This window comes from Phocoena phocoena, chromosome 2, assembly GCF_963924675.1.
Source record: "Phocoena phocoena chromosome 2, mPhoPho1.1, whole genome shotgun sequence".
Taxonomy (NCBI): domain Eukaryota; kingdom Metazoa; phylum Chordata; class Mammalia; order Artiodactyla; family Phocoenidae; genus Phocoena; species Phocoena phocoena.
The window spans coordinates 109,099,272-109,121,936 of NC_089220.1; the positions used below are offsets into that span (position 1 = coordinate 109,099,272).

Consider the following 22,665-nt stretch of genomic DNA (forward strand, 5'->3'; position numbering starts at 1 on the left):
TTGCCCACCGGGGTGGAAGGAACATAGGCTGTCAGTTCTTTCAAGCAACAGTATGACATCCCCTCTCTGATTCAGGATGTTGTTCAGTATTTAAGAAGAGTCTATGTGAGTGGGTGGTCCTGTCACTCCAGAGGTTCCTTTGTGTGTGTGTATGTGTGTGTGTGTGTGTGTGTGTGTGTGTCTGTGTGTCTGCGTGTGTTTTTCAGCGTGTCTGTCTGCGGAAATGTGCCGTGGGAAGGTAATTTATATGATTTCAGAAGGCAGTTTGATTCCAAGGACTAAGTGGGGGTTTTTTTGTTTGTTTTCTTAAAGGATAGGAACACAGGATTCTTATCTCTTTTTTTTTTTAATTTAAGTTATTTATTTATGGCTGTGTTGGGTCTCCGTTTCTGTGCGAGGGCTTTCTCTAGTTGTGGCAAGCGGGGGCCACTCTAAATCGCGGTGCGCGGGCCTCTCACTATCGCGGCCTCTCTTCTTGCGGAGCACAGGCTCCAGACGCGCAGGCTCAGTAATTGTGGCTCACGGGCCCAGTTGCTCCGTGGCATGTGGGATCTTCCCAGACCAGGGCTCGAACCCTTGTCCCCTGCATCGGCAGGCAGATTCTCAACCACTGCGCCACCAGGGAAGCCCCTTATCTCTTTTTAATTGAACTCATCCTCTCCACTTTTCATTTGTTTATTGGCTTGGAAGCTAGTTGATTTAAAATGAAATTAAAGATAAACATCTGTCCCAACTCTCATTTTCTGATTTTTTTTACTTTTTTTTGTTTTTTTAATTTGGCCGTGCTAGATTGTGGGATCTTAGTTCCCTGACCAGGGATTGGACTAGCACCGTTGGCAGTGAAAGCGTGGAGTCCTAACCACTGGACCGCCAGGGAATTTCCTGATTTTTTTACTTTTAAGTTTTATTCCTCCAATACGCTTTGCTTATAATATTCTTACTCCCAGTTCTATACCACTGTCTACATTGTAGACCCTGTTGGAATGCCCTTTCTCCTTTTTTGCTATCTAAATTTTATATGTTGTCCTAGACCAATTTAGGTCTCAAAATCCTATAAAATTTACCCTGATTGCTCAGCATATCCTGAACTACAGAGCCATCTGTGTCCAAAGCCCTTTGTGAGAATTAGGGGAACTGTGGGACAGTTTTTGCTCCAGTCTTTTTTGGGAGTGGTGGTGAAACCAATCAAAGACAATAAAGGTAGTATTTAATTATATTGTGCATTTTTTCTGGATTACTTATTTATTGCATGAAAATGCAGGAATCTCATCAGTAAAATGGGGTTAACAGTGGGAATTACGTCATGGTGGTATTAGGCATTTAGGAGCTCATCCATATTTAGCAGAATACGTGGCATACAGCAGGTATAAATCAGTAGTAGTAGGTACTATCAAATCAAATCTTATTCTTATTAACCAGTAATTACTTGACAACAACATAAAATATTAAATATCACTTTTGGTGATTCCAGCATTTTTTTTTTTTACATTGCACTCTCATTTAATCTCTGCAGTCACTTTTTTTTTTTTTTTGTGGTACTGGGGCCTCTCACTGTTGTGGCCTCTCCCGTTGCGGGGCACAGGCTCCGGACGCGCAGGCTCAGCGGCCATGGCTCATGGGCCCAGCTGCTCCGCGGCATGTGGGATCTTCCCAGACCAGGGCACAAACCCGTGTCCCCTGCATCGGTAGGTAGACTCTTAACCACTGCGCCACCAGGGAAGCCCCTCTGCAGTCACTTTTATTTACCATCACATCATTGTCTTAAACTGCCCTTAGCTGTCTGTATTCCTTTCACTATTTCACTAAGGGTCTTGTAGTGTCAAGATGCATGCATTCTCACAGAAGACCTGGCAAGATGAAACAATTGATTTAGTATCAAAGGAAAAAGCAATGAGGATGGGATAACTGTCAGTGGGGTTTATATGTGGACAAGAAGTAATGACTAGGGTCTCTAACCATACAACACGGGAAGCCAACCACTGCTTACAGATGTCTATGGCCTTGGTACTTAGCTGCAGAGTTCTATCCTTGGAATACTACAGGAAGAATCTGATATTAGGATTGGAGAATTTTAACCCTGAAATGGACTTTAAACACCACTTAGCTTAACTCCCCTATTTTACCTATGAGAAAAATTGAGGGAAATTGACTTGTACAAGTTCACAGACCAAGTTACCATCAGAGTTGAACCCAGGTCTTCTGCCTCCCAAAGCCTTCACACCTATTTCCCAAGCACAGAGTGTCTGGCAGCCACATGCATGTTTTTTTCCTTTCAAGTAGTTTCATGTGCCATTGTGAAAGACCAGCTCTTTACTGACCCAGAAGCAGCAGATTTCCTGTATATATTTCTGGTCCTAGAAGTGGGTCTGGGGGCTACTTTCAAGAACAGTGACTTTGAAGTTTTTCTCATCTACACATCTGTCAGCAAGCTTAGAAGAGTAGGTGCCCAAGATGTGAGCAGCCAGCATCAAGGAAAAAGAAAAAAATACCTCTGCTAAATTCAGTGAAGCACATTATAAACGATACAAGAGAATGGCTGCACTGAAGCATTGCTTCCCATAGCTGCTTTAGAATATAAGCCCAAAGCTAGGCTCAGCACCAACAAGCAGAGATCTACAAAGGTCTACTATTGCTGGAGGAGGTATAGAAAACTTTGTTCTACCCAAGAACTGCCACAGACATGTGATAGAGTTTGGCTGCCATGGAGAGGAGGGGAAGTATATGCTCACAGGGCTTGCTTAAGACTAACGCTGGACAAGAGAGAATTTCTTTACCCCTACCATAAGCCTAGCACTAAATTAAAGTAATCGCAGTCTACCCCTGGAAGAGGGCCAAGAGCATGGAGAAAGACCCCATTCTGTGGCCAGGCATTAAGGACAATTCAAAGCTGAGGGAGGAGTAGGAACACAGAAAAAAACCTATGCAGCTCAGGCTTCACTCTAAGCACGAGATACGACCCATCACTGGAGAAATTTGTAGCCTGTGGTGTTAACATTAACAAGAAAACCCCAACTCAGCTCAACTTTGACTAATAGCCTAACACACACTAACAGTATGACAGAAGAGTATGTCCATTACCAAGTATAAAGATGATTACCTCAGTCTCTGTTCCATCACAATGTCCAGCGTTTAATCAAAAATCAAGAGAGAAAAAAACCAACCTATTATCAAGAGAGAAGATAATCAGCAGAACCAGACTTAGAGACGACCCAGATGTTGGGTTTATCAGTCAGGGGCTTTAAAATAACCATGATCAATATCTTAAAGTTACACAGCATACATGGACAAATGAGGAATTTCAGAGGAGGTGGAAACTAAAAATAGATTCAAGAAGAAATTATAGAAATTTCAAAGAATATGACATCAAAGGTCCACAGGCTCATCAGCAGACCGAACAGAACTGAGGAAAGAATCAGTGACTTTGAAGATGAGTCAGTAAAAATTATCCAAGGTGAAACACCTAGAGGACAAAAAAGAATAAAAGGAAATCAGAGCACAGCTTCCAAGACTGATAGATTGATCTGACTATCGAGAGATACTGAGATTGAGAGAGAGAAAGGAGACAGACAGACACTGACTGGAACTTTTAAAGGAATTGGCTTATGTGATTGTGGAAGCCTGTTAAGTCTAAAATCTTCAGATTAGGTTGGCAGGCTGGAGACCCATGGAAGAGTTACACCTTGAGTCCAAAGGCAAAATCTGCTGGAAGAATTCCTTCTGCTTCAGGGAGGTCAGTCTTTGTTCCATTAAGGCCTTCAACTGACTAGATGAGGCACACTCATATTATGGAGGGTAATCTGCTTTATTCAAAGTCTACCAATTTAAATTTTAATCTCATTCCCCCCCGCTGAAAAAAAAAACACAAACCCAAAACCATTTTCATAGAGACATCCAGAAAAATGTTTGACAAAATATCTTAGGCACTGTGGCCCAGCAGTGTTGACACATAAAATTAACCATCGTATGCCCCCTTCTAGTTACTACCCTCCCCCACCAAAGTGTGATCACTTTTTTACTTTATTTTTATTTGTTTTTTTGTTCTTGGATTTTTTAAAATATTGAAGTACAGTTGATTTACAATGTTGTGTTAATTTCTGCTATACAGCAAAGTGATTCAGTTATACACATTGTTTTTCATATTCTTTTCCATTATGGTTTATCACAGGATATTGAATATAGTTCCCTGTGCTATACAGTAGGACCTTGCTGTTTATCCATTCTGTATGTGATAGTTTGCATCACTTTTTAACTTTATAATAGCCTAGATCAGTTTTGAATTTTATATAGAGGGAATGACATCGTATGTATTCTTTTGCATCTGGCCTCTTTCACAGAGCCTGTATACATAATCCTAGAATTTTATTGCCTAGTTAGTTAACCAGCCCTTCGCGGAGTGGCCTATAGGGTTGAGGTGTGAGAGGGTATAAGCCCCTTTCCACCATGTTGTCTGGGGCTGCCCTGGTTGGCACACCTACACTCTCTAACACAGATGGGCTAGTTTAGTTGGAGTCTGGAAGTTGGTAAGCTACACCTTTGGCCCCCTTGCCTTCCTCATTCAGGCCCATTCTCCTTTCCTTTCTTATTACTCTTTGTAACGCCTCCCATCTCCTGCTGTCCGTGGTTTGACTGTATAGAGACCCCTGATGCCGGTTCTTATCTTTTCCTCACATTCTCCCCCTCTCCCCTCACCTACCCGGTTGAAGCTCCCTCAACCCGAATACACCCTCAGCCTTATTCTGCACCTCCTCAGCTGGCTGTCACATTGACAGACTTCCTTAGAGACATCTAGACAAACTCACCACCCTACTCCCCATATACTTTTTTTTACGGGTATGGAAACCAAGGACCAGAAAAGGAGGTAACTCCCAAGATATCTCAGATGGGAATGCTATAGGGTGTAGATCAAAGGGTTGCAGGCTTAGTCTCTGGGTGCTGTTCCCTCTTAGCTTGGGTCTTTCTGCCTTTCCTTCCCTCTTTCTTCCCTGCCCTCTTGCCAAATGCCACAGGGAAGGGAGAACTTCACAACTCCTGGGCTCTCTGGTGAGGAGACCCGCCTGCACTGGGACCCATTCTCTCCTTCCAGCACAGTGATGTGTTGTCATCCCCTGCTCTTCCCTCTGTGCTTCCTCCCGGTGGAGGTGGGGCCTGCCACCTGTAGCAGCCTTGCTCAGGTTGGTGACAGACAGCTGGCTGGTGTTTGGCATGCATTTGTGGCCCATTTCTGTTTTGTGTGTGGCAGTTTGAAGACCCCATTCCTTGGTCTGGACATCGCCTGTCTCCCCCTTCAGTCATTCCTTTAGGTCAGCTTCCCGTTGCAGTGACCATCAGAGTTGGAGGTGGCGGTGTGGCACCTTGAAAGGAGCTCTATTTCAGGAGTCGGGAGACCTGCCACCAATAAGCTGTGTGACTTTGTCCTTTCTGGACCTCCGTTTCCTCACTTGTAAAATAGGTTGGATAGGGTGGTCTTTAAGGTCCCTCTCTGTGCTGCATTTTATACTGCTCCTTGATTTGAGCCATTGAGCCACGAATGAAAGATTCCTGCTGTGGTAGTGTAATTAGGCTGAGCAGATGGGTGAGATGAGAGAGAGGGAAGGAGAAGTTCTTGCCCAGGATCATCCTTTCCCTACCCGTTTCATTGTGCCTTCCTGGTGTTTTCAGAACACAAATGACAACCTGTGTTTTTCTCCAAGTTCCTTGTTTTTCCTCTGCGTTCCCATTTCAAGCCTATAATCTTGTATCTGGATGAACTTGTGTTTACTGTAAGACAGCCCTGGTGCAGAATTCATGTTACAGCATGTCGTTTCCTTTCTGCTGTGGGGAATGTGACGGGGGTTGGAGCCATCACAGCTGGTCCCTGGAGAGGGCTGTGTGTGTCAGAGATGTATTGTGCTGGGCTCCAGTTTCTTTTCTCAATCCCTAGTTCTGATTTTGCTGATTTCAGTTAAAACCAAAGATTGTGAAGGAGGCCAGTTCTTGTCCTCTGAGTGTTGGAGATTTGTGGTGTGGTTGAGGGGTGAGGGGCCACTCTCTTCCTGTTTCCTTTGCTTGAAGCATTTCACCTTGGGAGGGCACAAGTGAGCCTTGTTGAACACCATCCACTCCCTGGGTGAGAGGAAGCAGTACTGAATACCCATACCTCATTGATTGATTTCTTTTTAATGAGTCATGAAAGTCATTTTGATGCCAGAATTTTCCTTTCACCTTCAGATAAAATCTTTTGTCTTTCATTCCCTGAAAAATTTTTAGGGGATTTTAATAATTATTAAATTACAGGAAAGACAGTAATTTTTGAATCCTGCTGTTGCTGCTGTGGCTTCTCCTCATCTTCCAACCCACTCCCACCTGCCTTAACATTTGTGTAGAAATGTGTCAAAATTCCAGGGTTTCGTCCCATTCGTTTTTTATTTTGATCCTCTCCTGGTGAAGTAAGCATCTTGTTACCCCATTTTACAGAAGAGAAAACAGATGTCGAGTTAAATGACTTGTTCATGGTCACACAGCTAGTTGTCTTCCAATTTGGGATAAGAATCCGGAATTCCTGATTACTAATGACTTGTTAATTTGGCAACTCTGTCCCCCCACCCCCCCCATTAGGAAAGTCTTGCCACCATAAGTGTCTCTTCTCTCCCTGGCTCCACCCTCTGAAAGCACAAATTAGAAGCCAGTTCCTTAGCTGACGGGGTAGGCGGTTGGACCATGGAGCATAGGAGAGGGGTGGGGAGGAAGGTGGCACAAAGCCCAGACTTAGGGTTTTTTTCCCCCGAAGGTGGGAGAATTCCTTATTTCTGCAGAGTCAGGAAAATGAGCAGAGTCAGCATCCCTCCCACCTTCCCACCATCCTAACCCCCCACCACCCCCAAATGGGTGTGGTTTCTTGTGGCCAGTGTTACTTGCAAGGTAGTTCAGATTGATGTACAGGGGAGACAGGATTGCATCTGGGGCAAAGGACTCTTCCTGTAGGTACACCATTTTCATGTCTGATTGAGCCCTGGTGTGTTACGTGCTCCACGCTAGGATCTTACCCATGTTTGCAAGTTGCCTCCCTTGGACGTATTGAACTTTTTGAAGAGGTAATATAGCATCATGATTAAGGTTAGAGATTCTCTCTGCCCAGGTTTGAATCCTGGCTCTGCCACTTAGATGTGCGACCTTGGACAAGTTACTTCACCTGTCTGTGTTTGAGTTTGCTATGTGTTGTAATCGTAAGGTTGTGGGTTAAATGCATTAATACACGTAAAACACCTTAAAAAGTACAGTGTTGTAAGGAGAGTGATTGTCCTTTCATCTAGCCCTCCTTCCCTCTCGCCCTCGTACACATTCAGTGTGATGTGTGATGTGTGTGTGTGTGAGTGTGTGTGTGTGTGTGTGTGTGTGTTCTTGACAGCAGCTTTTTGGAATCTGCATTTCCAGTCAGACTGCTGAGCCCTCCAGGCAGCTGTAACCTCATCCAAGTTTTAGCTGTAAGGTCTGTCTGTATTTGACTTGTGTTTCTAAACGTTGTCATCAATGGGCTCCTTTGTGGAGAGACCTTAGAGAAGGGAAACCAGAGGGTGTGCACTGTGCACTCCCAGCCACAATGGTTCCAGTCCCCACACCTGAGGGACTGTGGGTAGCGGTGAGACTGAGTTCAACCTTTTAGCAGGATGAGAATATTGACCAGCTGTCTTAGTCTGCTCAGACTACATAACAAAATGCCATAGACCGGGTGGCTTAAACAACAGAAATTAATTTTCTCATAGCTCTGGAGGCTTGAAGTCCAAGATGAGGACTGGTTGGGTTGCCAGCATGGTTGGGTTTTGGTGAGGCCTCTCTTCCTGGCTTGCAGGCAGCTGCCTTCTTGCTGTGTCCTCACATGGCCTTTCCTTGGAGTGTGTAGGGGGAAGGCCACCTCTCTTATAAGGCTATCAATCCTATCTGATTAGGACTCTACCCATATGACCTTATTTAACCTTAATTACCTTCTAAAAATCCTATCTCTAAACGTAGTTACATTGGAGGTTAGGGATTCAACTTACAAATTTTGGGGGGGACCAGGCACCAGGCTTCTTCCTCCAAGAGTTACCCAGTGAGGAAGGTTGGGAAAGTCAGCCTTGTGTCCTCTTTGGCCCCATGTACTGTGTTATTTGTAAGGCACTATTGGATCCTCCCATACCCTGGGGAGGCATTGGGTCTCCATCTCCTTGCCTTCTTAAGGTTTGGAGTGTGAATGACGAGTGGAAGATTATGCTTGCTCCTACCCCCAAGCTCAGAAATGGTGTGTATATTGAGGGAAGGGGGTCACCAACATTCTGATGTGTAATGATTGCCTGTCTTGTCACCTGTGTTGTTTGTTTAGACTAGGGACAAAAGTCAAATGAAACACGGTGGAATCTCTCTTTACCACCCTTCTCTTAACAAGCTCCCAGGAGTAATGAACACCTCAGTTCTTTATGTAAAACACACTGGTAGGCTGCTGTCTGCCATACCCACTCACTCCAGCAGCCACTGGTTGAATTATGTGCTTACCAAGAGCTGGTTTGTTCCGAAAGTCATTTGTACAGTTGTAGCTGGTACTGTAATTAAGTAATGTATGTATTTAAATATCAGAGAAACTGATGAAATACGACTGCAAACGAAGTGGTTTTCTTTCTTTTTTTTTTCCCCCACCTATGAATACTAGTTAAAAGCTGTGGAAATACTCAGTGAGTCCAGGTCACTAAAAAAATTACTGTCAGGAACTTCCCTGGTGGCGCAGTGGTTAAGAATCCACCTGCCAGTGCAGGGGACATGGGCTCGATCCCTGGTCCAGGACGATCCCACATGCCGCGGAGCAGCTATGCCCGTGCCCCACAACTACTGAGCCTGCACTCTAGAGCTCCTGAGCCACAACTGCTGAGCCCGCGTGCCACAACTACTGAAGCCCGTGCGCCTAGAGCCCGTGCTCCGCAACGAGAGAAGCCACCGCAATGAGAAGCCTGTGCACTGCAATGAAGGGTAGCCCCCTCTCGCTGCAACTAGAGAAAGCCCACGCACAGCAACAAAGACCCAACACAGCCACAAATAAATAAATAAGAAATGGTAATTTTAAAAAATACTGTTAAATTAGGTGAGCATTAAAATTGGGGGAAGTCATCAAACTCTTAAAGTTTTATTCTGAGATTACTCTGTCTACATTTTTATGCTAAAGAATCAGTATTTGGAAATTATAGACATTGTATTGTCTTCTGGTTTGTGTAAGAAAGATGATGTGGGGCTCTTAAAGAGAGGGTCTCGCCTTGTGTTAGCAGGTGGGTGAATGAATGCACTTTCATATGTTTTGCAAAAATAAAAATTTAGGTGTATCCTTTTTGCTCTATTTTGATTGACGTTGTTCCTGATCTGATCACAATGGAAGGGAGGGTTTCTGCTGTGATTCAGTTTAGAGCCTGTTTTGATAATGTGCTTTGGTTTCATCTTAGTGGTTTTAGGAAATAGATTTTATTTTGTATATGGTGTTGTTAAAACCAACACTAGTGGGTCTTTTGATACTGGGGTTTTAAAACAAATTAAGGTGGCTCACTCTGGATTTTAGTAGATTCTGCAGTTTGTCTCGTAGGCTCATAGCATACTGAGAGAGAACTAATTCCCCTATTTTACAAATGAGGAGAGCAGGCCTTGAGAGGGGAAGTGTGTCTGTGGTGAGTTGTGTGGGGTGGCGGAGTGCAGGGGGTAGAGCCACAGCAGATGGGACCTTCCCCCAAGCTTCCTCGATCAGTTCTCTCTCTGGCCCCAGAGCTGGAGCTCTCCACAGCAAGGGTGCTCCTCTGGGTGGACTTCTCTGATGACAGTGTTGACCTGTGCTTCCTACTTTGGGACAGGACCAACCTGGAGGCCTTGCAAAAGAAGCTGGAGGAGCTGGAGCTCGATGAACAGCAGCGGAAGCGCCTTGAGGCCTTCCTTACCCAGAAGCAGAAGGTGGGAGAACTGAAGGATGACGACTTTGAGAAGATCAGTGAGCTGGGTGCTGGCAATGGAGGTGTGGTGTTCAAGGTCTCCCACAAGCCATCCGGTCTGGTTATGGCCAGAAAGGTGAGGCCACTTTAAAAAAAAAAAAAAAAAAGACTGAATCAAGCTTGCCTTGGTGAACAGGTAATTGGATTACCTTTTAGAAGACCTGGGGGCCTGGAGACAAGGGTGGAAAGAAGACTGACTTTTCATTCAGTACCCTTTTGTGCTGTTTGAATTTTGAACTCATGTTATCTATTAGATTATAGATAAACACACTCATGATGTGTTAGGGTATTTATCCTGCTGCCCAGACTGGAAAATAACAGCAAGTGACCATTTGTTAGTTTTCTCTGTGCTCTGGAAAGAAATCTGAGATGCTCGTTTGCCATTTATCAAGAGCAGAAGCTGCTTTCATTTACCCAGCCCCAGGGACACAGAAAAAACACTGATTTCATGTTGTTTCTGTGAGTTCCACCCCTGCCAGTAGTTCCCCTTCATCTCCCTGCAGTATGACATCTTGGCTCCCCAACATGGCATGCGGTCTTTGAGCTGGACTTCCCTTCCTGGTGTCCTCCTCTTTCTGGACAGCGAGGTTGGACTCTTGCGTGTTTCACAGCACACCATGTTCATTTCTGTCCACATATTTTTGCTCATGCTACTCCTTCCATCTTTTCAAACACTGCCCATCTTCAAGGCCCGCCTCCCATCTAGCCTTCACTAGCTGCTCCCACCCGCGCTGCTTCCATGTCCTCTGACACTCATTGTCCATGGCTCTTTATAGAAGCTTAGCCTTATCTGGTAACCATTTCATGTATCTGTCACCTGTCTCCCCAGCTGGAACAAGGGACAACATTGGGGGTGGGGTGGTGGGGAACATAAGGTGGCCCCTAACGCCTTGGCTAAATCTCAGTCACATCAGACCCCTAAGTCAAGGGTAAATCTCTAGGGCAGCTTAGATTGGCAGACCCAGTTCCTCATACCTTTCTGGTCCTACAACCCTTGAGTATCAACCAAGTCCTTAAGGCCACTTTCCCCATATCTCGCAGTTGCACAGGTCCTTTTGTTCTTGGGAGGGGTGAACCCCCTCTTCCTCAGTCTTGGCTCCCAGGAGTAGAGGCACAGCTGGCCACTTCTCCAGTGCCAACACCTGCCTTGGTATGTTGGCACTCAGTGCTCTGGTTGGGCAGAAACTTGTTTGTTAAAACTTGCCTGTTTCCTCTCTTCCTACCTTTAAGAGTTTAAGCATTTAAGAAAGCTCCTATCCATCCATCCACCCATCCATCATCCATCCATATATTTTTAAAGCTTCTCTTCCTTCTACCTTTCTTTTCCCAGCTAATTCACCTGGAGATCAAACCTGCAATCCGGAACCAGATCATACGGGAGCTGCAGGTTCTACATGAGTGCAACTCCCCTTACATTGTGGGCTTCTACGGTGCATTCTACAGTGATGGCGAGATCAGTATCTGCATGGAGCACATGGTATGTGGCAACCTGTCAGCCTCTGAAGCAGCGGCCTGGGAAGTGGGTGGCTCTGGTCTAATCTTTGGTCTGAGATGTGACCGGCTGCTTCCTTGTTCCTCCCTGGATCCAGATCACTGTCTTGGGCATGTGGGAAGCCTGGCTGTAGAAGTTGGAATAGCCAAGCAGATGACAGGCCTCCTTCCTAGGTCCCTGTCTCTTCAAAGAGAGGTGGCAGCAATCAGGTGTCCCTGGTGGTTGTACCAAGAGCACATCTCCCAGTTTTCTTGACCCCAAGATTTTGATGTGGGTAAAATCTGGTTAATATAGTTTAAATCCATTTATTACATGCCATGCTGTGTGCTAGGTACATGTTCTGGGGTTATGAAGATAAGTGAAACAGTCGCTGTTTTCAGAGAGTTTATAACCAGCTTTAAGAGCAGGGATAGCAAAACTATTACTGATAAGCTAGTATTTATTGGGTGTGTATCATATCAAGCACTACCCTAAGCAAATTAATATTTTATTACATTTTTATAACACCTTATTGAGTTGGGTACATTATCTACATTTTAAAAATGAGGAAACTGAGGCTCAGAGAAATGCAATAACTTACCCAAGGTCATACACAATTCCATAAGTGGAATTGGTAGAATTTAAACCAAGGCTGTCTGACCCCAGTGTACTTTGTTGAATCTTCCGGATAGTGACTGGGGCTCTGTTTCCATCCTTGATGGCCAGAATTTCAAAGAGAGAGGCTGGCTTCATGGTTGCTAATGCTTTTCTGTCCCCAATAGGCAGCATGGCACAGGGGACTTTGGAATCTGAGATGTTTATTCATATCTCCCTTCTCCACAAAAATCCAAGTGGACACCTTGTCTTGTTTGCCATTGTGTCTCCAAAGCCACAGCAGGTGCTCAGTAATTATTTGTTTGCAGATTGTCACCTTCTTGTCATGACCTTGGGCAGGTTTCTTTATCTTCCTGATTCTCAGTTTCCTCATCTATAAAATGGCCATTATTATACCTGCCTCGTTGTAGTGAGGATTGATTAAAATAAGAGTTGTAAGTCTTCCAGCACACTGTGTGACTCAGAGCATGCCTTCTGCAAACTTTAGCTTTTGCTTTATTCTCACTGGGGCTGACAGTTCAGAGACAAGGGCTGACATGATTGAGTCTACATGCTTCGTGGTTGCTCTGCTTTCAGTCCAGCCTAGTGTCCCTCAGCAACTTCTCCACTTCCTTCCTGACTCTCTAGACCTGCCCTCACCTCTGGAATGAGAGCCCCAGGGCCTGGTCTTAATGAACTCCAGGGGAGGTTTGTCCCTTGCTGGTGCCCCCATTATTTTGAACATCTCTTCGTTTCAATGATCAAGAAGTGCCATACACAGTGTTGCAGTCATGTGCTGACTTTTGTGGCGCCATATGGAACGTAGATTCTGAAAGTGTCTTCTGTGCGTCTGAAGGTCACCGAGAAAGCTCTCGTTCCTTCTTGCTTCAAGGAGAGTGAAGCAGTCTCTGTGGGAAGCATGTGAATGTTTCTGGCTTGGTCCTAGCCCTGGCCTGGGGTGCTGATTATTTTCCACTCGGGTTTTAACCTCCCTTTGGTGGGGCAGGGGGAGGGGCCTGCTCCTTATCCTTTGGGTTTCTTGTGCTCTTTGTGCTGATGATGGTTGGTTTTCCAGCTTTAGCCCAAGAGTTGGATGAAGATGTGTAAATGGCACTGGAGGTCCTTGAAAATTAGAAGGGGAAGAGGGTGGAGGTGATGGTGGTCAACCAGTGATAAAACGAGAGAGGCCAGAGTAGCCTTTTTTCCTCTTCGGTCTTGCCAAAATAACGGAAGATGGGTGGTGGCATGGCTGGACATAATAGTAACTAGCTTTTCCATCTTCTACCACTTGTTGGGTCCTTTCCATGTTATGTGACTTCTTAATCACATCAGCCCTGTCATATGACATGGGTTGACCCCCACCCCCACCCCAAGCTGGTAGATGGAGAGAACAAGGCCTTGAGAGGTTTAGTAAGTAGTCTAAGTTGTATAACCAGTAAGTGTCAGAGCTGAGCTCTAACCAGTGTCTCTAACCAGGTCCGCTTTCTTTAAATTTCATAGTCTCTCCATTACATAATGTAAGTCATATACTCTCTCAAGATTTTCTCATTTCTGCAGAGAAATGTTTGGACCGGATGTTCTCTAGGGACCCCTCCCCATGCTAACATTCTGTGTTTCTATGGTTTTTGGCACTTGTATCCAGTCACTTGATTACATTAGTTAATCAACATGGGTTCAGCTTCACAAACACTTATTTTAGTGCCTATTAGGGCAAAGTGCCACATGAGATACCGAGGGGATGGAACCGTTGAGAGCAGGGTCTCTGCCCCCAGAGCTGTTCACAGGCCGCATGTCTGTGTTCTAGGGCCTTCTCAAGTGAGGAGTATCAGTGTGTCCACTGTGAGGGCTTCTGAGCACAAGGTATGCGTCACCTCATGTCTGCTGTCTTCTGAACCATCAGAAATTCTTTCTTAAGTAACCTCCAAGTTCTGTTCCTCTCCCTTTAATAGAGGAACCAGGAGGCTATCTGTAGGTTTGAGCATGGCTGAACTCCAGGGTGCTTGCTTCAGAGGTTAAGATCAGGCCCTAAACGTTGATAGTCAGTGCCCTATTCATTTATTTAGATCCTGCTGGAACCTCTTTTATTGGCCTTTTGTGGCCTCTTGCCATGTGGAGTTCAGTCTTTCTGTCTGTGTTAAATTGACCTTTGCGGTACGCAGGCCTCTCACTGTTGCGTTGCGGAGCACAGGCTCCGGACGCACAGGCTCAGCAGCCATGGCTCACGGGCCCAGCTGCTCCGCGGCATGTGGAATCTTCCCGGACCGGGGCACGAACCCGTGTCCCCTGCATTGGCAGCCAGACTCTCAACCACTGCGCCACCAGGGAAGCCCTGGAATCCTTTCTTCACTCTGTATTCATAGACCTTGATCACAACCTCATGCTCCTTGCCCTTGTCCAGCCTTTCCCTCCTGGAGGAGGAGATGACACAGGATGTCACAAGGGCTGGTTTCCCATTCTCTTGGCCCATTTCTAGTACCTGCAGGTCAGTTGTTTTCCCCCATGGATTTGGCTCTCTGGGGATATTGAGATCCTCCCACGTAAGTCCCTGAAGCAGAAGATATCTCTGGAATTACCCTGGGAGGCCTGAGTGTGGAAAACTGGCTGTCAGAGACTGGGAGGGTCAAAACCTTTGTGAGGGCCAAGCAGAGTGTAGGGCACCTATTAGGTGATATGTGTTGAATGACTGGATAAGGGAATCAGGATGGGAGAGTGCATGGTCAGAGCTCAAGAGAGAGTTAGGGCTCAAGAGAGAGTTAGGGTCTTCTGTTCCTGGGTATACACAGGCTCAGAGGGCAGCTGGAACTGTCTGCTAACCCTAGTGGAGAGGCTCAGAGTTGCCAGGGACGGGACCCTGTAAGGAAGCAGTTGTGGCCTGAAGTTCAAGTAGCCATGCTCCAGAGTAGCTTTCTACTCTAGGCTGGGCCCTCTCACCCCTCCTTGGTCCCTGAGCAAGCCCTCCTGCAGGAGAACTCCTGCGCTGGCTGCTTATGATAGGAAATTCTCTGACCACTGGCTGCCACTTCTCTTTAGGGATTTCTGCTTTGTCTCAGCTTCCACATTTCAAAGGTGTTGTCATATAGAGCTCTGTTCATTAGCCGTATCCCAGCTTCTAAGATTCTTTGGTTCTCTCCGTGTCACAGTCTTTGCATGATGTTCCTTGTCATTGGCATTTCCCCCAACATTTTACTATGAAAAATTTCAGAAGTACAGAAAGTTGAAGGAATTGTGTTATGTACACTCTAAAGCCACCACCTAGATTCTACCATTAACATTTTGCCATATTTGCTTTACCACGTACTGTCTACTTACGCACTGCTCAGATTGTTTTTTGGATGCAGTTTAAAGTAAATTTGTCATCAACGTGTATGGAGCCCCATCTTCTTAATGCACCTGGCTGGGGGCTGACCTTTTCTAGGCATAAGGTGTGTTTGCACTGCCCAGTCTGAGTTTTGAGACCCAAGGGGTACATGGATGCTGTCTGATCAGAACAGGAATGTTCTTGTCTTTGGGGAAGTAGATTCCTACTCAGGTGGTAGCTGAGCAACCAGAGAACTGGGGACTCAGGGTTGATGTTTCTCATGCAGGAGTAAAAGCTTTTGAGCTCTTTTTTTCCATAAAGCATTTGTCTCTTCTGTAGAAAACCTTCACAGAAGCACCACTGACTTAGTTAATAATTGGCTTCTAAAAATAAGCACAGTTTCAGCAGCTTTAGTCAGCAAAGGTAGGTCCTTGGCAACAGTGCAGTGGAATGGAAAGGTTGTGAGGTGAGTCACAGGCAACACTGGCTGATCCTGATGTGGTTCATGCTTCTCAAATCCTGCTAATCCCGTTGTTCTCTCTGTAACTCTGCTTGTAGCACAGAGGAGGTTAAAGGGTGGAGAGCCAGCGTTTCCTCCTTTTTGACAGAAATGTTTACCACAACCCCCAGGGAAAGTGTAAACCAAGACAGTTAGCTGGGCCGCCCTGTCCTGGCTGTGGAACCTGAGAACCACAGGCTGGCTCTTCTGCCTCGTTTGCATCTGATTTGGACAGAATTGCTCTGTTACCTAGTTTTAAGTGTATAGTCCTCCCTGATAATTAGGCAAAGTCGTTCAAACAAAGAGTCTGAAACCAGATTCAACTGAAAGCAAAACAGAAATGGCTGGAAACTTTCTGCACTGGAGTCCCTGTTCCTGTCAGTAAGGGAAATTGAGAGGCGCTGTGGCATTTCTAGGAGCCTGCTGACTTGGGTGTGGTTACCTGGGCTGTGGCGCTGTCCTGATTTGGCCAACAGGGGCCTGTGTCATTGTGGAGGCGAGCCAGGCTCAAAGGATGACTCAAACCCCAGCCTGGCTCACTGCCTGGGTTAGGGCTCTTCCAAGGGCTCTTGGAAAATGTGTGTTTACAGAGGAGTTCTGTTTGACTCTAGATTTATAATTCCATGCTCATATCCGTGTGGAGATTATGGCCCATTTGAATTTTAGGTTGAAGTTTGAAATCCTCTCCTGTGCTCCTTGGTTGTCTGTTAGGGAGTTTATTATGATGAGAAGTTTAACGTATTCAGGGGTATTAGTGTGCATTTGAGTATACACCTGTACTGTTTTCTTTTTCTATCAGCATCCATGATCCAGAGTTGATCTGTGATAGAAAGTCATTGGTCCAAACTATCCTTTTTATAAGCATAGAACTTTTAAGTTGATAATCTATTTTTAGCATTGTTTTAGGTAACATTTCCTGAGAGCTCTGTATCCCTGAACGAGTCTTACCTATTTTCTCACCTCCTTTAGGTAGTGTTGTAGCTACCTAATAATGCCTTTGTACAAAATGGGCGCTCAGTAAGTATCTGTTAATTGATTTATAGATTTAATTCTCCACTTTCATAAATGAGGTCAGTAATTTTAAAAGGTAAGACATTTATTTATTGTAGAAAATGTATAAGCCATAGAAAAGCACAAAGAAGAAACTATCGCACAACAAAGACCCCTGATAATCTTACTATCTAGACTGGAACATTTTGGTAACATTTTTGACATTCTGGTTTTGTGTGAGTATATGCACACTTTTTTATTTTTATAAAAATGGGATTATTCTCTGTCCTTCTTTTCTTTATTATAGTATGCATTGTTCTGTGACCTTATATTGCATGGCTGCATCTTAAAGGCTGGGTGGTTTTGGAGGCAGGATGTCAGTGGGAACACCTCTCTGCTTCTCTGACCCAGATCTCGCCCACCTCCAAGGCTCAGCTTCTGTGTGTCACTCTTGTCGTGAGCCCTTCCCTTGGCCACTTTGTCCAGGAGCCGCTTCCTCCTCTGGGCACCTGTAGCAGTGTGTGTTCTCTTCATTCAACTGTTTGTTCCCTGCCTTGTTCAGAGGAGGATTTAAGGTGCCTTGCCTCTTTATGAATATGTTCTGTCTCCCCAGGCAGAGGGTATTTTTTCCTGTACTTACAGTTTTTCCCATTCCTAGTCCCTCATGTATCCCTCTGCCTTACACAGAGGTGATTAAGAGATGATGGTTGACGATGGTAGCTGCCCAGTGTAGACAGTGTACTTTAGAAAATCAATCTGAGTTTGTAGGAATTATCTCTACTTCTAGGGTAATTTTATATTGTGACTGATAATTGGCTACACCCGAAGCCATAGAGGCAGGAACATATTTCTGTCTCAACACGTGAGGGTTCCTTGAGTGAGCATTTTTTCAAGATCTCAGGTTACAATGTAGCCTCCACGGATGGGAAGGCCCTTGTATGCGAGCCCTACAGAAGCCAGCTTCACTCCACATGTGTATCCCCTCTTGCGTACTCCCTTTCCACCGCCTCTGCCCTGGGTCCTGCTCATGTCATCTCCGCCTGATCAGCTGCTTGCTAATTGCCCTGTCTCTTTCTCGCAGCTGCTACGGTTTGGGTACCTTTCCTTCTGCCTCCGTAAAGTCAGGTCTTAGTTCCTTGGTGGGGCTCCATGATCTGGCTACAGATGGCCATATCCAGCCTGGCCCATCCCTGCATTTCTTCGTACGCCTACAGTGAATGAACCGCATGTCACCCCAGGAGTACTAAGCAAGTTAATGCTTCTCTGCTTTTGATCTTGTTGAGATACCCTGTTCTTGGGAATTCCCTGGCGCTCCACGGGTTAGGAGCGTGCTTCCGCTCTGTTCTGTTGTCCCCTTGCCCCTCTCCTTTTCCAGGTATGGAGATCATGCTCATTCTTTGAGTAAGATTTCAGCTCAAATGCTATCTTCTAAGTGAAGGCAGAATTCTCCCTTCTTCTGTGTGTGTAGCACTTTTACTATACATGTATTCTGTTTTGTTATATTTTATTAAGTCGTATGTTTCTCCTACTAGTTTGTAAATTTATTGAGGACAAGAGCTAGGTCTTTTTTGTATCTTTATTCCCCATAGAACCTAACACAATGCATGGCATTTTGTAGGATTTGTGGAATGAATAATTGCTTTCTATGATATTTTTCTTTGGATTTTATTAAATATAATTTGTTAGGATAATGCCAAATGGAAGTTGTGACTTACACAATGGTGACAAACTGGCAAACATTTATTGAGCACTTACTATGGGCTAGACATTGTTCTAAGGGCTTTATATATATATGAGCTTGTTTAATACTTATAATAGCCCTATGATATCATAATATCCACTTATAATTATTATCATCCACATTTTACAAGTGGAGTAACTTGTTCAATGTCCACTAGATAGTAAGAGCTGGGATGCAAATTTAGACAGTTTGCCACTAGAGCCTGCACTCCTAACTGCTACTCTATTCTGTCAGTTCAGTAGAATTAGTAATTTGACCACTGAATTAGTAATTTTTGACCACTAAATTAGTAATTTATTTAATGATTATTCATAGGATTTGAGTTATTAGTTGTTTGGCAGCTCCCACAATGTTTTGCATTCATGTCTTACTTGATATCTGGAACAAACCGAAGGGTGCCCTTCTAGGAAGATTTTGTCATGTGTGAGATTTACTTTCCTGCTGAAGTTTAAGACTTGAAAGGATAGTTAGAAACATTGTCGCTAAATGGGCTGGTATTCTTGTTCTTAGGATGGGGGTTCCTTGGATCAAGTCCTGAAGAAAGCTGGAAGAATTCCTGAACAAATTTTAGGAAAAGTTAGCATTGCTGTGAGTATATTGAGAAGTTTTTCTTCCAGGTTCCCTCACTGATAAGTTGAGTTGGTAGGAAAAGGACAAGGAGGAAGGTAGGAAGTCAACAAAGGGAAGGTTTGTAAGAAAAGTTAAGTTTTTCACCAGAATTTTCTCTATCTAGATTCTAGGTACAATATCTCTCCCCCCCCACCCCCAGCTCTTTCTCGCTAAAACTAGCAAAGTAGATTTCTGTATATTAAAGTCTGTCTTGAAAATAGGACAGGGTATCCAAAAGAATTCCCATTTGTGGCATCAGAAAGCCTCTTTTTTAGATTGCAGATTTGGAAATAAATGAATTCAAGCAAAGTGGGGTTTTTTTACAGTTGTCTAAACTTGCAATAATCAATTTTGCTTAAAAATCATACTCTATATACCACGTAAAAAGATGGTTTCTTGATAAAACAGGTTAAAAAATCAAAAGAGAGAAGAAAAATAAGGGAAGAAGGCAAATTTGTGACGTTAGATGAAATATTTCCTAGATCATTTTAAAATAGAAAGGTTGAGTATTTTCTAAACACCGCTATTTCAGTTTCCATCTTTTTACATTTCCTTTCCGCTAGGTAATAAAAGGCCTGACATACCTGAGGGAGAAGCACAAGATTATGCACAGAGGTAAGAATTTATTTGCTGGTTGTTACGTTTTGGATTTTTGCTGAAGTCTAAAAGTTGTTGCAGCATCTTTTGTGTTTTGTTTTGGTATCAGAGCCATTTGCTAGTATTTTTGATTTTTACTACCACTCTTTGACTATTTAGTTTGATATCTGGAGCAGCAAGAACCATCCTCTTTTTAGTATGTGGTATACCTGTTACCCGGAGCTATGACAGACATAGTCACCCAGTATGCACAGACCAGATGCCCAGCTAATACTTAGTTACCCAACCCCCAGTGTCCCAGGCTGCCCACTGGACTAGACTGTGTGTAGGCCCAAAGCCATGACTAACTGGATGAGTTTGACTTTAAAAAAAACTCTGGGTTCTTTTAATAAAGGTACACATACACTTATCATATAACCATACCACTCTTAGATATTTATTCAAGATAAATGAAAACATATGTCCATACAGACTCGTATACACATGCTTAAAGCAGCTATATTCATAGTAGAAATAACTAAAATGTTCTTCAACAGGCAAAGAGATAAACAAATTACAGTATATCCATACAAGAGAGTATTATTCAGCAATAAAAATAACAGGCTATTGACACATGTAGTTTTGATGAATATCAAAAACACTTCTGCTGGATGAAAGAAGCCTGACCCAAAATAGTACAAACTGTTTCTATGTATATAAAATTATAGAGAAAACAACACAGATCTATAGGGGCAGAAAGTAGATCAGTGGTTACCTGAGGGTTTAGGGAGAGATTAACATCAATGAGGCATGACGGGACTTTCTGGGGTGATGAAATGTTATATCTAGATTGTGGTGGTAGATACGTGGGTATATGCATTTATCAAAAGTCAAACTTTCCGCTGAAGTGGTTGCATTTTACAGTATATAAGTTATACCTCAATAAAGTTTATTTTTTTTTTAAAGATGAAGAAGCCAAAGGAAAGACAGATGGAAAAACACAGTGCTCTCGGCCATGTCCCTTTAGCTACAGTGTGCTAATAGTGACAGGTCTAGGGAGGGATGGTGGAGGAAGAGAGGAGTGGACTGGTGAAATTGACTGGCCAGCTTATGAGCCACTATATATTAGGTAATACATTCTAAATTTTAGAATAGGTATTGTTTTTTTAATTAAATTTTTGAACTTGTAAAATATACATAACATAAAATTTATCATTTTAACCATTTAAAAATGTACAGTTCAAGTAAAATTTAAAAAAAAATAAAATATACAGTTCAGTGGCATTAAGTGCATTCACATTGTTATGCAACCACAACCACCATCAGTATTCTTAAGATGTCAGTTTTGCTTTATTTGATCTGTAGATTCAAAGCCATCCCACTGAAAATCCCAGTAGCCTTTGTAGAGTTGACAAATTTTGTCTAAAATTTATAGGGAAATGCAAAGAACCTAGAATAGACCAAACAACTTTAAAAAGGAAAAACGAAGTTGGGGGACTTAGACTACCTGACTTCAAGGTTTATTAGAAAGCTACAGTAATCAATAGAGTGTTGCATTGGTGTGAAGCTAAGCATAATAGATCAAATAGAACATAATGAAGAGTTCAGAAACAGACACATACATAAAGAGTCAATTGAGTTTTGGCAAAGATTCCAAAGTAGTTCAATAGGGGAAGAAGAATCTATTCAACAAATGGTGCTGAACAATTGGATATCCATATGCACAAAAATGAACCTCTACCATTACCTCACTCTATATACAAAAATTAACTCTCAGTGGATCGACTTTTAAAACTTCTAAAAGAAAACATAGGAGACTATCTTAGTGACTGTGTTTTAGCAAAGAGTTTTAAAATGGAACATAAAAAGCACAAACTATAGGACTTCCCTGGTGGCGCAGCGGTTAAGAATCCGCCTGCCAGTGCAGGGGACACGGGTTTGAGCCCTGGTCCTGGAAGGTCCCACATGCTGGGGAGCAACTAAGCCCGTGCGCCACAACTACTGAGCCTGCGCTCTGGAGCCGGTGCTCCGCAACAAGAGAAGCCACCGCAATGAAAAGTAGCCCCCACTTGCCGCAACTAGAAAAAGCCCGCCTGCAGCAACAAAGACCCAATACAGCCAAAAATAAATAAAAATAAAATAAATTAATTTAAAAAAAAACCAATGAAGTTTTAAAAAAAAGCACAAACTATAAAGGAAAAACCAATAAATTGAGCTTCATCTAAATTAATAACATTTGCTTTTCCAAAGACACTGTGACAAAAATGAAAAGGCAAGCCATGGACTAAGAGAAAATATAGGCAAAACATATATCCATCAAAGGACTTTATCTAGAATATATAAAGACCTCTGACAACCTAATAATAAAAAGATAATGCAATTTTTAAAAAATGGGTAAAAATATATATGCTGTCTACAAGAGACCCACTTCAGACCAAGGGACACATACAGACAGAAAGTGAGGGGATGGAAAAAGATATTCCATGCAAATGGAAATCAAAAGAAACCTGGAGAACAGTATGGAGGTTCCTTAAAAAACTAAAAATAGAATTACCATATGACCCAGCAATCCTACTACTGGGCATACACCCTGAGAAAACCATAATTCAAAAAGATACATGCACCCCAATGTTCACTGCAGCACTATTTACAATAGCCAGGTCATGGAAGCAACCTCAATGTCCATGGACAGAGGAATGGATGAAGAAGATGTGGTACATATATATAATGGAATAATACTCAGCCATAAAAGGAACAAAATTGGGTCATTTGTAGAGATGTGGATGGATCTAGAGACTGTCATACAGAGTGAAGTAAGTCAGAAAGAGAAAAACAAATATCGTATATTAACGCATATATGTGGAACCTAGAAAAATGGTACAGATGAACTAGTTTGCAGGGCAGAAATAGGGACAC

The 22,665-nt window shown here is 43.5% G+C and overlaps 1 protein-coding gene across 1 annotated transcript in view; it reads left to right on the top strand.

The window, feature by feature from the left end:
* The window catches only part of MAP2K1 (mitogen-activated protein kinase kinase 1), a 79,657-nt gene that overhangs the window by 24,663 nt on the left and 32,329 nt on the right, over positions 1–22,665 (top strand). The window contains exons 2-5 of the mRNA XM_065871133.1: positions 9,837–10,047; positions 11,302–11,448; positions 19,075–19,152; positions 19,737–19,788. Coding sequence (XP_065727205.1) covers positions 9,837–10,047; positions 11,302–11,448; positions 19,075–19,152; positions 19,737–19,788 — 488 coding nt within the window. The remainder of the gene's footprint in view (positions 1–9,836; positions 10,048–11,301; positions 11,449–19,074; positions 19,153–19,736; positions 19,789–22,665) is intronic.